Source organism: Oratosquilla oratoria, unplaced genomic scaffold, assembly GCF_046742065.1.
Source record: "Oratosquilla oratoria isolate Oo_2021 unplaced genomic scaffold, ASM4674206v1 SCAFFOLD60, whole genome shotgun sequence".
Taxonomy (NCBI): domain Eukaryota; kingdom Metazoa; phylum Arthropoda; class Malacostraca; order Stomatopoda; family Squillidae; genus Oratosquilla; species Oratosquilla oratoria.
The window spans coordinates 492,501-510,000 of NW_027467724.1; the positions used below are offsets into that span (position 1 = coordinate 492,501).

At 39.8% G+C, this 17,500-nt stretch overlaps 1 protein-coding gene across 2 annotated transcripts in view; it reads right to left on the reverse strand.

The window, feature by feature from the left end:
• mtt (mangetout) overlaps positions 1-17,500 on the reverse strand; it is a 265,641-nt gene that overhangs the window by 115,368 nt on the left and 132,773 nt on the right. For both annotated transcript variants that reach the window (XM_076182394.1, XM_076182395.1), the window contains exon 2: positions 12,910-13,064. In XM_076182394.1, coding sequence (XP_076038509.1) covers positions 12,910-13,064 — 155 coding nt within the window. The remainder of the gene's footprint in view (positions 1-12,909; positions 13,065-17,500) is intronic.

Sequence of the window (17,500 nt, forward strand, 5' to 3'; positions counted from 1 at the left end):
AATTAGTATTGTCAGCAGAAGTATTTTCGATTTAACTGGACTCGATGACATGGCTGTCCAACACAAAATTATACGTGTCAGTTTCTTTAGCACTGTTCCAATCTCACACATGTTCAAAATATCATTATGATTTGGAACTGTGAAAGACTGAATATATTGTATGGAATGATATGGTTTGGGCAAATTTATGATGTATGAAATTATCGTGGAATGTTCTAGGCTCATAGAATTTTGTTTATGTAGTCAGTGTGTGGTCTTCCTGTGACCCTTGCATTGCCCAGTTTCTGCAACTGCTTTCCCACCTTATATGTGTTCTCTATAACCAGAATAGTACGTAATATTCGACGACATTTGGTCGTCTTTTATTTCACTTCTTATTTGTATTTGTATATTTGTCAATCATGCGTTTTTTGTGATTTGTATTACACACACTTCTTTTATGTTATATATTATAGACATAAGCATACACACACACAAACAAACACACACACACACACACACACACACACACACACACACACACACACACACACACACACACACACACACACACACACACACCTTATTAGCCGATATCTGGGTAGGTCTGAGACCACTCACACACCACACACCGGGACAGCAAGGTCACAACTCCTTGACTAACGTCCCGTACCTACTCGCTGCTAGGTGAACAGGGGCTACACGTGAAAGGAGACAAACCCAACTTATCTCCGCCCGACCGGGGAATCGAACCGGTCGGGCGGAGATAAGTTGGGTTTGTCTCCTTTCACGTGTAGCCCCTGTTCACCTAGCAGCGAGTAGGTACGGGACGTTAGTCAAGGAGTTGTGACCTTGCTGTCCCGGTGTGTGGTGTGTGAGTGGTCTCAGACCTACCCAGAGATCGGCTAATAAGGAGCTCTGAGCTCACTGCCGTAGGGTGGTGTCTGGCTGTCTCGACAGAGACTGCAGCAGATCCGAGGTGAATACACACACACACACACACACACACACACACACACACACACACACACACACACACACACACACACACACACACATATATATATATATATACATATATATATATATATATATATATATATATATATATATATATATAAGGATGAAGTGAAGGCAGTTGTTAAGATGATAAAAGCAGGTAAGGCACCTGGTCTGGATGGATGCCATGCAGAATGTCTAAAAAAAAGGAGGTACAGTGATGGTGGACTGGCTGGTGAGGTTATTTAATGTTTGCTGGAGAGAGGGTAGAGTGCTGGAGGACTGGAGGAGTGCTTGTATAGTTCCACTTTACAAGGGAAAAGGGGACAAGTGTGAATGTAGTAGTTTCAGAGGGATTAGCTTGTTAAGTGTAGTTGGGAAGGCTTATGGGAGGATCTTGATTGAGAGGATTAGGAGAGGAACAGAGGGAGTTATTGGTGAGGAACAGTGTGGATTTAGGACGGGTAGAGGTTGTGTAGATCAGATCTTTGTGGTAAGACAAATATGTGAGAAAGCTATAGGAAAGGGGAAGGATGTTTTTTGGGCTTTTATGGATCTGGAAAAGGCTTACGATAGAGTAGACAGAAAGGCACTGTGGGAGGTTATGCAGATATACGGGATAGGAGGAAAGTTTCTGGGAGCTGTCAAGAGTTTTTATGAGAATAGTAGAGCTTGTGTCAGGATTAGAAATGGAGAGAGTGAGTGCTTCGAGGTAAAGGTGGGACTTCGTCAAGGATGCTTTATGTCGCCCTGGCTGTTCAACTTATACATGGATGGGGTGGTGCGAGAGGTAAATGCAAGGGTAGTGGATCAGGGATTGGAGATGGTTAAAGAAAATGGAGAAAAGTGGGAGGTGAGCCAGCTGTTGTCTGCGGACGACACTGCGCTTATGGCAGGATCGGAGGAGGGAATGAGGAAGTTGGTGGCAGAGTTTGGGAGAGTATGTGATAGAAGAAAGCTAAAAATAAATGTGGGTAAAAGTAAGGTGATGAGATGTACAAGGGGTGAAAGTGGCAGTAGACTGGAAGTGAGCATTAAGGGAGAGCGACTGGAGGAGGTGGATAGTTTTAGATACTTAGGTGCAAATGTGGCAGGGAAAGGTGGAGTGAAGGTGGAGGTAGAATGTAGATTGAGAGAAGCGAGTAAATGCCTTGGTGGATTAAAGAGTGTAATGAGGAATAGACATTTGGGAATGGATGCTAAGAGGAGACTGTATGAAGGAGTGATTGTGCCAACAACACTGTATGGGGCAGAAACATGGAACATAAGAGAGAAAGAGAGAAGGAGTTTGAATGTGTTTGAGATGAGGTGTCTGAGAAGTATGATGGGGGTTACTAGGCTATATAGAGTGAGAAATGAGGAGGTGAGGAGGAGAACAGGGGTGGAAAGGGAGCTGGGAGATAGGGTTGATGAAAAAGTATTAGGATGGTTTGGACACATGGAAAGAATGAGTGAAGAAAGACTAGTAAAAGAGGTATGGAAGGCAGATGTGGAAGGAGTGAACATGAGGGGACATCCTAGGATGAGGTGGATGGATGGGGTGAAGGGGGCTTTGGGGAAGAGGGGAATGTCTGTTGAGGAAGGACGGGAGAGGACAGAAGACAGGGGTGAATGGAGAATGGTTGTATATGGATGAGTTTATGATGCATGAGGTGGAATGGGCGGGGGGATGGGGGGTGAGGTAGTATGTGTGAGCAAAATTTGACGCAACCCGAAGGGATTTCTCCCCGTCTTCTCCTTTTATGCATGGGGGGACGGAGAGGGGGGTCGCCGATTTAATGAAGCGGCCTTGCTGTGGATGTGCTGTGTCTTGCGACACTGCTTCTGACCCAGGGCAGTGGACAAGGTGCAGGGATGAACCGTCATCCGGGAGGTGCACAGATAAGAGGGAGGGTGGAGGGGTGTGGAGTGTATTCAGGGATGGAATGGGTGGGAATTATTTTATGCCTTTTCCTTTTTGGCTACCTCCCTTGTAGACTTCCCCCAAATCAGGCTCGCCCAAAGTGGCTCGACAAAGAAAGTGAAAAAAAGTATTGCTAAAAAGAGACAGGCTTATAAGAAATATAAGTACTCGGGTGCATCTAATGACTATGAAAATTATGTATCAATACAGAGAGCTTTAAAAAAGACAATAAGGAAAAGAAAACGACAATACGAAATGAACATCGCTGATGAATCCAAAGAGAATCCCAAAGAATTCTATAGTTACATTAGAGATAAAAAGGTTGTTAGGAATCACATTGGTCCACTATTATCTGCTGACGGTCAACTTGAATATTCAAATGAAGGAATGTGTAATATCTTAAACAATTATTTTAGCTCGGTATTCATAAACGAAACACCTCAAAGTGAATTCCAAACTGAAACCTGTGAAAAGTCTGGGGTAGTTATATTCACTACGGTAAATATAACAAAAGAAAAAATTAAAAGGTGTATAGACAAACTCAAAGTTAATAAAACACCAGGGCCTGACGGTTGGCATCCAAGAATCTTAAAGGAAATGAAAAATGAGATTGTTGTTCCATTAGAAATTATTTTCAAGAAATCCATCATATCCGGAGATGTCCCAAGAGAATGGAAGCTAGCTAACGTTACTCCCATATTCAAAAAAGGTGACAAAAAGAAACCAAATAACTATAGGCCTATAAGTTTGACTTCAATCGTAGGAAAAATAATGGAAACTATCATCAGAGATGCTATCGAACATCATTTAGAAAGTAACCGTTTGATAAATGATAGCTAGCATGGTTTCAGACGGAAACGTTCTTGCGTGACTAACTTACTCGAATTCTACAACACAGTTATCTCGAATTATGACAAAAGAAACAATATAGATTTAATATATCTAGACTTTGCAAAAGCTTTTGATACCGTCCCACACGAAAGACTACTTACTAAATTAGCTTTGCATGGAATAAGTGGTAGCCTATTAGGTTGGACTAGTAATTGGTTGAATGGTCGAAAACAGAGACTTGTTTTAAATGGAAAAACTTCTTGATGGAAAAGTGTTGCAAGTGGAGTTCCTCAGGGTTCCGTTCTTGGGCCACTTCTATTCATAGTATATATAAATGATATAGACCATGGACTAAAATCTACTGTTTCCAAATTTGCTGATGATACAAAACTGTGCGGAGTGGCAAATGATCACTCAAACCAATTAGATATTCAAGTAGATTTAGATAAATTACAGCAATGGTCTGAAAAGTGGCTAATGAAATTTAACACAAGTAAATGCAAGGTAATGCACATAGGTAAAAATAACAGTAAGTACGATTACAAGTTATTTGGTAATTCGTTAACAAAAGTGGATAGTTAAAAAGATCTCGGCGTAATTATCAGTAACGACCTCAAATCATACAAGCAGTGTATTTCAGCCTCTGAGAAAGCAAATAAGATTCTGGGAGTGATTGCGCGATCTTTTGATTTCAAAAGTCCATCACTCATTAACAAGCTATATAAATCGTTAGTTCGTCCACATTTGGAATATGCTGTTTCTGTATGGTCACCGAATCTCATTAAAGACATTGACAGACTGGAAAAAGTACAACGGCGAGCCACAAAACTGATTCCAAATATCAAAAATAAATCATACGAAAATCGACTAAAACACATGAATCTGTTTTCCCTAAAAAAGCGTAGACTCAGACGGTGACATGATACAGGTCTTTAAGATTTTAAAGGGAATTGACAACATCAAAAGTGACAAAATTTTCACATTGAATGAGAATCAGACAAGAAACAATGGTCTCAAACTGTCCGGAAATAGATTCAATTTGGAAGTAGGTAGAAACAACTTTGCCAACCGTGTAGTAAATGAATGGAATAAACTTCCTGCACAGGTAGTGCAATGTAGTTCAGTTCGAAGCTTTAAGAATCAGTTAGATAAATACCTAAGTAAGATGCTGTAATGATTATAATTTATCTTATATTATTTGTTTTTGTTTTGTTATCATTTGTCTGTCTGATTTTCATTCATTATTAGTTATATGTCAATTTATTATTATTTACTATTTACCTGTTTGTTTATTATTTAACTATACCTATGCATTTATTTATGTATTTTATTTGTTATTTACATTATTATAGTTTTTATTTATTGTTTTATCATTAATATGATTTTTTTTTTCGCATCCGACCTAGATATGGATCAAAAGGTCTCCTGTCGGCATGCTCCGCCTTTGTAATCCTTTATGTATATATACATACATATATATATATATATATATATATATATATATGTATGTATATATACACAAATAAAATCAGAAAGTAAACGCCGGAAGCAGTCACTCCGGCCCCGACGGACGCCCAGTCCACGGTAACGGTCATCTAAAGTGTCCTTTCCCAGTGGTCACAGTTCCCCGCTCCCACGTATCCTTCACCAGTATTCAAACGTGTCCTTTCCCAGTTTTAGACCAGAGTAACGGACCTCTTTGTGATCTTTTCCAGTGTTTACTTTCTGACTATATAGTCACCCATTTTTCTATTTTTGTTACAATTGAAAATGCTAACTGTGATTATCTAAACGTCTTGTACCTTGTTCCACCCATTAGATGGCTTCTATTGGTAACTTAGTGTTTTCTTTGCCTCTCCATGCTAGAGAGATCTTAAGAAGACTTGAAAATCTTCATCGGAAACTCATCAGAGCCCAATTTGCTGTTGCATACAATTAAATACGCCTTAAAGAATATATATATATATATATATATATATATACATATATATATATATATACATATATATGTATGTATATATATATATACATATATATGTATATATATATACATATACATATATATATATAGATATATATATATTTATGTATATGTATGTATATCTGGAAAAGGCTTATGATAGGGTAGACAGGAAGGCACTGTGGGAGGTTATGCAGATTTACGGGATAGGAGAAAAGCTTCTGGGAGCTGTCAAGAGTTTTTATGAGAATAGTAGAGCTTGTGTCAGGATTGGGAATGGAGAGAGTGAGTGGTTCGAGGTAAAGGTGGGACTTCGTCAAGGATGCGTTATGTCGCCCTGGCTGTTCAACTTATACATGGATGGGGTGGTGCGAGAGGTAAATGCAAGGGTAGTGGGCAAGGGATTGGAGATGGTTAAAGAAAATGGAGAAATAGTGGGAGGTGAGCCAGCTGTTGTCTGCGGACGACACTGCGCTTGTGGCAGGATCGGAGGAGGGATTGAGGATGTTGGTGGCAGAGTTTGGGAGAGTATGTGATAGAAGAAAGCTGAAGATATATGTGGGTAAAAGTAAGGTGATGAGATGTACAAGGGATGAAAGTGGCAGTAGACTGGAAGTGAGCATTAAGGGAGAGCGACTGGAGGAGGTGGATAGTTTTAGATACTTGGGTGCAAATGTGGCAGGGAAAGGTGGAGTGAAGGTGGAGGTAGAATGTAGATTGAGAGAAGCGAGTAAATGCCTAGGTGGATTAAAGAGTGTAATGAGGAATAGACATTTGGGAATGGATGCTAAGAGGAGACTGTATGAAGGAGTGATTGTGCCAACAACACTGTATGGGGCAGAAACATGGAACATAAGAGAAGAAGAGAGAAGGAGTTTGAATGTGTTTGAGATGAGGTTTCTGAGAAGTATGATGGGGGTTACTAGGCTAGATAGCGTGAGAAATGAGGAGGTGAGGAGGAGAACAGGGGTGGAAAGGGAGCTGGGAGATAGGGTTGATGAAAAAGTATTAGGATGGTTTGGACACATGGAAAGAACGAGTGAAGAAAGACTAGTAAAAGAGGTATGGAAGGCAGATGTGGAAAGAGTGAACATGAGGGGACGTCCTAGGATGAGGTGGATGGATGGGGTGAAGGGGGCTTTGGGGAAGAGGGGAATGTCTGTTGAGGAAGGACGGGAGAGGACAGAAGACAGGGGTGAATGGAGAATGGATGTATATGGATGATGTTGTGATAGCATGAGGTGGAATGGGCGGGGGGATGGGGGGTGAGGTAGTATGTGTGAGCAAAATTTGACGCAACCCGAAGGGATTTCTCCCCGTCCTCTCATTTTATGCAATGGGGGGACGGAGAGGGGGGTCGCCGATTTAATGAAGCGGCCTTGCTGTGGATGTGCTGTGTCTTGCGACACCGCTTCTGACCCAGGGCAGTGGACAAGGTGCAGGGATGACCCGTCATTCAGGAGGTGCACAGATAAGAGGGAGGGTGGAGGGGTGTGGAGTGTATTCAGGGATGGAATGGGTGGGAATGATTTTATGCCTTTTTCGTTTTGGCTACCCCCCTTGTAAGGGGGAAAATCCTTGGTATATGTATGTATGTATGTATATATATGTGTATATATTCATGTATATATATGTGTGTGTATATATATATGTATATATATATATATATATATATATATATATATATATATATATATATATAAGACTAAAGGTGGAGGAAGCAGAGGAGGGGTAATGGGAGAATTTTATGTATTCGTGTATGTATTAGTAGAATAGGATAATGACAGAACTAAAACAGGTATTATAATAGGTTTCTTCCTAAGAGCATTTCGTATATGAAGTAAAGAATTTCTAGATCTTGAATTACAACATATCACAGTGACTTTTATCACACTCAAATATCCAAAAAGTCTAATGTAGATTGAAAAAGAAAGCCAAAGAAATAAGTAACAAAAGTAAAGATAAGAATGATAATAAATGTAATGATGAAACCAGATACATTACAGCACTAAACTCTAATATCAATTCACACGTAGACACTTTCCTCCTAAACGCGGGCATTGAAATATCCAGGACATTAGGTAACAAAGTGGGACATTTGATCACACGTAGCTACAATAATCCCACTAATGAAAACAGCATTGTTTATAAAATCCCACGTAAAAGTTGTCCCACTTCATATTTTGGAGAATCTGGTCGTGGACTTAATAAACGGATAAATGAACATAGAAATGACGTAAAAGCTCACAGATCATCTAACTCTATAGTAATGCATGTGGATAAGCATGGTCACCTTCCAGTCTGGAACAACACAACCATATTAAATAAAGGATCATCCAAGGAACTGAGGAAGACAATTGAAGCAGCATACATTAACCATAGAGAAGGCTTTATATGTCTAGCAAAAGTCACAAGCTTATCAATAATAAAAGAATACACAAATAAAATAACAAGCTCTCCGAGGCGTCCCATGAGATGACCCGTCTATGTATAAAATCCCCTGTTATGTTTGAGTTGTTAGCTTTGTGATCAAGACCCTGCGGGTCGAAACGTTAAAGCATAAAATTCTCCCATTACTCCTCGTCTGCTTCCTCCACCTTCAGTCTTATTTGTCATAATATAGTCAATATATATATATATATATATATATATATATATATATATATATATATATATATGTATGTATATATGTATATATCGTGATTGATTTTATACTCTGAATTTCATGACGCACATTTCCTCTTAATAATTATTAATCAAACTCCCCTTTGTGACGATTAATAGAGTATAAAGGACATGTATAAGCCTTCGTTGGACTTATTTGCTCTGGGGGCATAATCGCAAGCGTACTGATCTCTTATCTTCTCAGTTGTGGGTTCGAGTCCCGAGCTTCTCTCCAGTTTCCCGCAGAGATTGTTACCTACTTCAGCAGTCCAAGCATATAGGGCAAAGGTAACGGTTTCATTGTGGCTCAAAATGGAATGGTTCATTATCTTTCTTAGGTACACATTTTGTCTAGTTTATCTATATTTTTTCTGTAATATCACTTTATGGTTGTCCCTACCACTTTATAAGACAAATTATCTTCATCCACGCTTCTCTACTATCGTGCAGAATGCTAAAGCTTCACTTTCAATAGGGCTTCATTCTTGTCAGCATATTCCGAACATGAGCTTTTCCTATTGATATTTACATGTGTTCGATGCCTCTATTACATATGATCTCCTCGCTGTTCCTTTATTATCAAAGTAAAATCTAATTGGTCAGATTCTGAGTTGATTAGATTTCCTTTGTGTTTTGTTGTCCATCCAATCAAGATTTCCTACTTGACTGAAGGGAGAGATTTCCTTTTGGAATCTCCAGTGATATTTGGACTCAATATTACTTCTTTTAAATCTTATCAACATCGAGCCAGAAGAGTACTTATCCATGTTGATTGGTTCTCTAAGCTGTCACCCCCACATCCCGCCTAATCTAAAAAAAAAAAAATCTAGGTTTCTACAAGTTCTTCAGATTATGGAACTGTTTTCATCTCGTCCTCCTTTTCCTATTTTCCCCCATAGATGGCCCTCTACCATCTAGGATCGGCCCCAGATCTGAATATCTATAAACCTACAATCCTACTACACCTCCAGACCTCCCGACCCTTTCTGTACCTGTCCCTCATTTCTCCACACCCGTCTGGAACGTGTCATGTGTAGTTCAAAAGCGCTTCAAGGTATATGATCTCCTTTCCAGACCCATCTCATATCTCTAAGGCTTTTAGCTGGAACGGCTCAATGCCTGTACCTCTCCTTGTCCTCCTCTTCCACGTTCCGATGCACTTGTGTATTCAAATACATTTGTATGTATGTACATATGCATGTATATGTATGCACTTACGTATGTATGTATGAATGTATGTATGTATGTATGTATGTATGTATGCATGTATGTATGTATGCATACATGTATGTATATATGCATGCATGCATACATGTATGAATATATGTATATATGTATGTATGTATGAATATATCTATGTATATATGTATGTATATATGTATGTATGTATGTATGTATGTATGTATGCATGCATGTATGCATGCATGTATGTATGTATGTATGTATGCATGCATGTATGTATGTATATATGTGTATGTGTATACATATATATATATATGTACGTATGTATATATATATATGTATGTATGTATGTATGTATGTATGTATGTATGTATGTATGTGTGTGTGTGTGTGTGTGTGTGTGTGTGTGTGTGTGTGTGTGTGTGTGTGTGTGTGTGTGTGTGTGTGTGTGTGTGTGTGTGTGTGTGTGTGTGCGCGTATTTAGTCGTATCTTTGATCTAGCTATTTGTATACCATAAATCTTCTTTCCCCTTATAAAGGAGGTAGCCAGGCAAGTCATGTTCTCACTCGAACCCATTCCATTGCCATCCATTATCCATTCGTTAGAAGCAATGGAGTAAGACACAGCACATCGACAGTAAGGTCCACAGCCTACCCTGTTTACTTTCACCGTTTAATTTACATGGCAACCCCCCCCCCCTGTCCCCCGTGTGACGAGGAGAAATCCCTTCGGGTATCGTCAATTTGTTGGTCCATTTAGAATCATTCTCCATTCACATCTATATCTTGCCTTATCCAATTCCTGTTCAATAGAAAATTTTCCCTTTTAACCCAATAGTCCCCTCGCCCATCCCTCCATCTCATTCTAAATCTGCTCCTCAAGTTCACTCCATCCACCTCTGCTTTCCGTTTTCTTTTTGATTGTCCTTCCTCACTAACTCTTTACAGGTGCACTAACCACCCCGGTATTCTTTGATCAGCCCTATCTGCCAGCTCCCTTTCTACCTCCGCTCTCCTCCTCACTTCTTCATTTCTCAACCTATCTATCCTCGTAACCTCCATCATACCTCTCAAACACCTCTCTGCCTCCCTTAAATTCTAAGTCTCTATCTCATACAGCGTCGTAGGCACAATCGCCCCTCCATATAATCTTCTCTTTGCATCCATTCCCAGACGCCTATTTCACATGATAATTTTCATTTCCCCAAGATATTTAATTACATTTCTCACTCTACAGTTCCCTTTCAACCCCAATCCTCCATTTCCTGTTATCGGTGACTCTAAATACTCAAATTCTATCCCCTTCTAAGATCTCTCTTTTAAAACTTACCTCCAACCCATTTCCACATTCACCCCATGTACACCTCATTATCTTACTTTTACCCATGTTTACTTTCAATTTCCCCTTACTACATATCTTTCCATACTCCGCCATTAACTGTCTTAGACCTTCCTATGACACTGCCACAAACTCAGTGTCATCACCAAGCAGCAAATGCTTTACTTTCCTTTTCCTTCCACAACCTCTAACCATCCAGTGGACAGGATGCAGGTATTTCCCGTCATCCAGGAGGTGACAAGATGGGAGGGAGGGAGGAGGGTGGAGGGGAGTGAAATATATAGGAAATGGAATGGGTGGGAGTGGTTTCTATGCCTTTTTATTTTTGGCTACCCCCCGTGTAGGGGGAAAAAGCCTGTGGTATATGTGTGTACCTCTAGCCATCTCCAGTTCCGTATCCCATCCATTATACACATTGAAAAACCATGGCGATATAACACATCCCTAGCACAGCTCCACCTTCACCTCAGACCACTCACTTTCATCATTCCCAACTCTAACACAAGCTCTACTACTCACGTAGAAGCTTTTGAATGCACTTTATATCTGCAATACCCCTACAATGCGTTTCTGTCGACCCTGTCATAAGCCTTCTCTAATTCCATAAAGGCCCACATAGCATCCTTATCACTTACCAAAAACATCTTGCAAATCTGCCTTCCCACTAAATTTTGATCCAGGGACACCCTACCCTTCCTCACACCAAACTGCTCCTCCCCAGTTACTACCTTTATTCTTCTACTAATCCTCCCAAGAAGATTTTAAAAAAGTGTTCACAAGATCTGTGAAATGGAAAATGGAATTTGATATCTCAAAGTGCAGTGTGTTAAACGTGGGTTTACACAACCCAGAAAGTGGGTATACCTTAGATAACGCCTTTTAAGAGAAAACTGAATGCGAAAGAGACTTAGGAGTTCTAGTGAGTTCTGACCTTAATCTAGGAGGTAACAGAGCATTAGGATTCATTGCTAGGACGGTTACGAATAAAAATGCAGAGGTAGTTATCAAACACTAGAATCAGTACAGAGGAGAATGACCAAAATGATACACGGGCTCAGAAATTTACCTTCCGAGGAGAGGCTTAAGTACCTTAATTTACACTCTCTGGAAAGACGCAGAGTGCGGGGTGAACTAATAGAGGTGTTCAGTTGGATTAAGGGTTTTAACAAGGGAGATGCAGACAAGGTCATCATGTTAATACAATAGGGCAGGACTCTCAGTAATGAATGAGGATTGGCCTTGTGGTCTTTTCCAGTTTCCTTCATTCCTATGCTCTTATGAATCACCTTCCTATATGTTTTAATTACCCACTGTCGGAGAAACAAAGCAAAAGAAACAGGCGAACTGTATATTTCGACCACTACTGTCGCCCTCTTCAACAAACTGATTCCTCTAAAACTACTACATTTACATTTATTCCATTTTATTTTACAAAGCGGAATTATATAATCTCTCCTTCAGTCCTTCGGCACTTCCCCCTCCCTTAGGCACACAATAAACAACCTTACTAGCCAGTCCACGATAACCGTTCTTCCCTTTTCTCAGACATTCCGCATGACAACTACCTAATCCTCTCAATCCAATCATCCAATCTTTCTAAATGCTCTTTGTACCTATTTTATTTTCATAGTCCTGTCATTTTCCATTTCCATCACAGTCATTTTCCCAATTCCCTCTGCCACAATGAATCCCTCCCTATTCAACAATTCTCTGAAATACTCTGTCTTCCACTTTCATCGACATCTGTCCATCTGTACTCTTTATTTTTTCCTCTCTTTGCTTTCTTCAAAATTTGCCGTTTAAATCAGGACTCAGCGTGCATTACAAATACCTTTGTTCCCGGAAAGGTCGTATCAAAGGTTAAACTCCCTTACAATGAAAAGAAAAATCGACACTTAATCTTCCGGATTATAATGAACCTGGATGCTGAATAACAAATAAACAGATGGACGGAGACATGCAATTAAACATAAAGAAAATGAATGAATAAATAAATAAATAAATTTTTAAAATAGATAAATGAAAAAAAATCAAACTATACGGGTAGCTTACTTGCGGAATCTTGAAGAGGCGAAGGAGATTGGCCACTTGGATGGAGGTCACAGAGGAGGCGGCACCGACGACCCCAGAGATGACCTCGTTTCTGACCTCGGGTGAGGATCCATCCTTGCATCGGTACTCTCCATCGTCAATGTTGCTGATGGATCCTACGACAGAAAGAACCCCAAAAATACATTATTAATACTCTTTGGTAACTCACCGTGGCGAGCTGACTTTCCCAATCTCCTCCTCCGTCACCTATGTGGGCCCGAGTTTTATCCCCAGAATCTCCCCAAAAATATATTATTAATACTCTTTGGTAACTCACCGTGACGAGCTTTCCCAATCTCCCCCTCCGTCTTCTATGTGGGCCCGAGTTCTATCCCCTCTACTAACCAATTGTCGGCATCAACTCGTAGGCTAGCCCCGTCAAAGGAGCGAATTGATTAATCAAATCTATGGTATGCGGTATAAGCCAGCATCCTATTCCCCATAGTAGAGAAGGAAGCGGGGATTGGCAGAGTCAAATCATACGCTGCTTTTCGCGGAAGGAAAATCACGAAAGCCCCGGGGAACAAGAACAACAATAACAATAACAATAACAATAAAATAATAATAATGATAATAATAGTGATAGTGATAGTGATGATGATAACAATGATAATAATAATAAAGATGAAATGATGAAAATGATGATGATGATGATGATGATGATGATAACGATAATAATAATAATAATAATAATAATAATAATAATAATAATAATAATAATAATAATAATAATAATAATAATAATAATAATAATAATAATAATAATAATAATAATAATAATAATAATAATAATAATAATGATACATACATACACCAAAGGCTTTTTCCCCTATACGAGGGAGGTACCAAAAAAAGACAAAGGCATAGAAACCACTCCCACCCATTCCATCCCCTACATACTCCACTCCTCTCCACCCTCTTATCTTGGCACCTCCTGGATGACGGGTCATCCCTACATCTCGTCTACTGCCCTGGGTCAGAAGCAGTGTCGTAAGACATAGCACATCCGCAGTAAGGCCGCTTCATTATATCGGTGACCCCTGTTCTCTCCGTCCCCTCATGCAGAAAAGGAGAAGACGGGGAGAAATCCCTTCGGACTGCGTTAATTTATTTCTCACACTCCCTCACCCCCCACCCACTCCCCATCATGCATCACAGCATCACCCACACACAACCATTCTCCATTCACCCCTATCTTCTCTCCTCTCCCGTCCTTCCTCAGCAACATTCCCCTCTTTCCCAATGCCCCTTTTAACCCATCCATCCATCTCATGCTAGGTCGCCCTCTCATATTCACTCCTTCTACCTCTGCCTTCCACACCTCTTTTACTAGTCTTTCTTCACTCATTCTTTCCATATGTCCAGACCATCCCAATACTCTTTCATCAACCTTATCTCCCAACTCCCTTTCTATCCCCATTCTCCTTCTCACCTCATATATAAAAAACAAAGAAACATATATATGAAATATTGCTCAGCTACGTGACTATGCAGCCAGAATGGTTTCGATTCAATCAAGACAATCTTATTTCGCTACAAACGATATCATTCGCCCCGATGTAAAGAAAAATGCCCAACAAAATAGTTTAATTAGAAACCTGGATGTGTTCAGCTCAGATATGCCGCTACACTTGGTAATGATATGGTAATTAGGTAATCTGAATTCAAAGAAGCATCTGGCTTTAGCTAATGCGTTTATGCTTAACGATTTTAAATCTTGGATAAATAAATACATACACATTTATTTAATATCACTAAGCTGTACACACACACACACACACACACACACACACACACACACACACACACGCACACACACATAGATATAAAGATGGTCACCACGAGCATAGCTCTCTTCCCGTATAATACAACTAGGTAAACACACACACACACACACACACACACACACACACACACACACACACACACACACACACACACACACACACACACACACACACACAGACGCGATGGCGTAGTGGTAGCGTTCACGACCGTCACTACGGCTGTCCGGGTTCGAATCCCGCCCAGGGCTGAAATAATTTCAGTATCGCTTCGCTGCAAGTCGTTACTCCAACTCTCGTGGGCGGGGAGTTGGGTGTATGTGTGCGTGTAAGGTCACAGCATTACGCATAGATTGGTCATATATGAGCTCTGAGCTCTCTTTCGGAAGGGAAATAGCTGTCGATCACGAGCCCAACACGTGATCCAAGACAATGGCGAATCGTACACACAAACACACACACATATATATATATATATATATATATATATGTATATATATATATATATATATATATATATATATATATAATTGTGTGTGTGTGTGTGTGTGTGTGTGTGTGTGTGTGTGTGTGTGTGTGTGTGTGTGTGTGTGTGAGTATACAGAGTTTTCACAACACCATAAAACAAATTATGCAATGTAACCACAGGAGAAGAGAAAGAAACTTGTAGACAATAAGTACTTTCGTGTATTAACTAAAGACAGATACAAGTGTGGTTAAATACATAAAAAGGAACACGAGCATAAGAAAGGAACAGCAAGGGGAGAGGGGAAGAATGTACAATGAGGTGATGACCTTACATCATTATAGTTTTTATTTATTCATTTATCATTATTATGATTTTTTCGCATCCGACCTAGATATGGACCAAAAGATCTCCTGGCTGCATGCTCCGCCTTCGTAATCCTTTGTAATCCTCACTTAGACCTGACTACAATAGTTCAATCGAGGGAGGATACTTCTTAATAACCAACTCGATCAACAATTGATCACAATTGAAATGCCCATAGCTCAATTTTCCATTTCTATCATATGTGCCTGAGGTTAAACATGATTCAGTAACATGTCTCTCATGTTTGATTTCAGACACATATGATAGAAATGTAAACTTGAGCTATGGACATTTCAGTTGTGATCAACTGTTGACCGGGTTGGTGATTAAGAAGTATCCACCCGATTGAGCCATTGTAGTCAGGTCTAAGAGAATAAGGTAAGGTCATGTATATCATTGTACATTCCTCCCCTCTCCCCATCTGTTTCCCTCTATGTCCGTATTTATTCCTGTTTATGGTAATCGGACGGGGCGAGATCGGGACTGTATGCAGGATGCTCCAGCACTTCAAAATGCAGATTCTGAGGGAGTTTGAACGGTGTGGGCAGCGGTATGTGGACGCGCGTTTTTATGCAACGGAGGAACGCCTTCCGACAGTCAACCTCGGCGTTTGTTGCGTATTGCAGGCTTCAACTTATTGCAAAGCGTATCACTGTAATGCTGTTTACTGTTGACCCAGTTTCCATGTAATATTCTAGAAGTGGCCCTTAAAAAAAAAAAAAAAAAAAAAGTGAGCATCACATTTCCTGCAGAAGGTTGAGTCTTGAATTTCTTTTTACAAAGGATTACAAAGGATTACAAAGGCGGAGCATGCCGACAGGAGACCTTTTGGTCCATATCTAGGTCGGATGCGAAAAAAATCATAATAATAAATAAAAACAATAATAATGTAAATAACAAATAGAATACATAAATAAATGCATAGATATAGTTAAATAATAAACAAACAGGTGGGGGTGCTCCATGCTCTGGCGTTTGCTCTCTGGTTCGAAGTGATGAATCCATGTTTCATCTCCAGTGATGATTTGTTTCAAAAAAGTTTCTCCCTCGTTAGCATGACTGTCCAGTAGGTGCTGGCAGATTTTCAAACGATTGCGCTTGTGCTCTTTACCGAGTTGTTTTGGAACCCATCTCGCACAGACTATTGATGGTTTGCCACTTCATCAATAATCAGTCGTCGGTTACTCAAATTCAGGACACTGACTTGCTCAATCTTGGCATCAGTAGTGGATGTGGCTGGACGTCCTGCTTGTTTCTCGTCCTCCACGTTTGTTCGACCGCTTTTGAACTGTTCAATCAACTGGTAAACACTTTCCCGTGGTAAAACTTTGCACCCGTATTGTACTGAAAGTCTTTTATGGATTCCAGCTCCTGGTACACCTGTAGACCACAAGAAACGGACTACGAAACGCTGTTCTTATTTGGCGCGAATGGAGAATGGCGCATCCATGTTTACTACGTACTTCTTACGAATCTTCTCAATAAAGTAATACCTAAACTACAAAATTAATACTCCCTATTCTGAACACACAAAAAAAAACTTTATGGTAGATATGGTATGATGAATATATGTCAGTGTCACCATTAATATATCACTTATTCCTTAAAGTCTTGGTAAACTTTTTAAGATAAATATCTAGTATCTGTTACATTTGAAAACTAAATAGTAAACAAACTGTTTGTTAAAGATTCGTCTTCATTGATCCGAAAATGATCTAAGAGCCTTTACTTTTGTTACTAAAAATATCTTTTTTGATTCGGAACGTACAAAAGTATCTAATTTACTGTGAATAAATTTATATTAGATTGAGGACAACTTGGAACCCTTACCACTATCCACTAGATCAGTGGCTCAAACTTTTTCAGCTCGTCATCCAGTTTACCCTGCCACATGAATTATGCTACCCCTTTCACAAAATGTTTTCAACACACACAC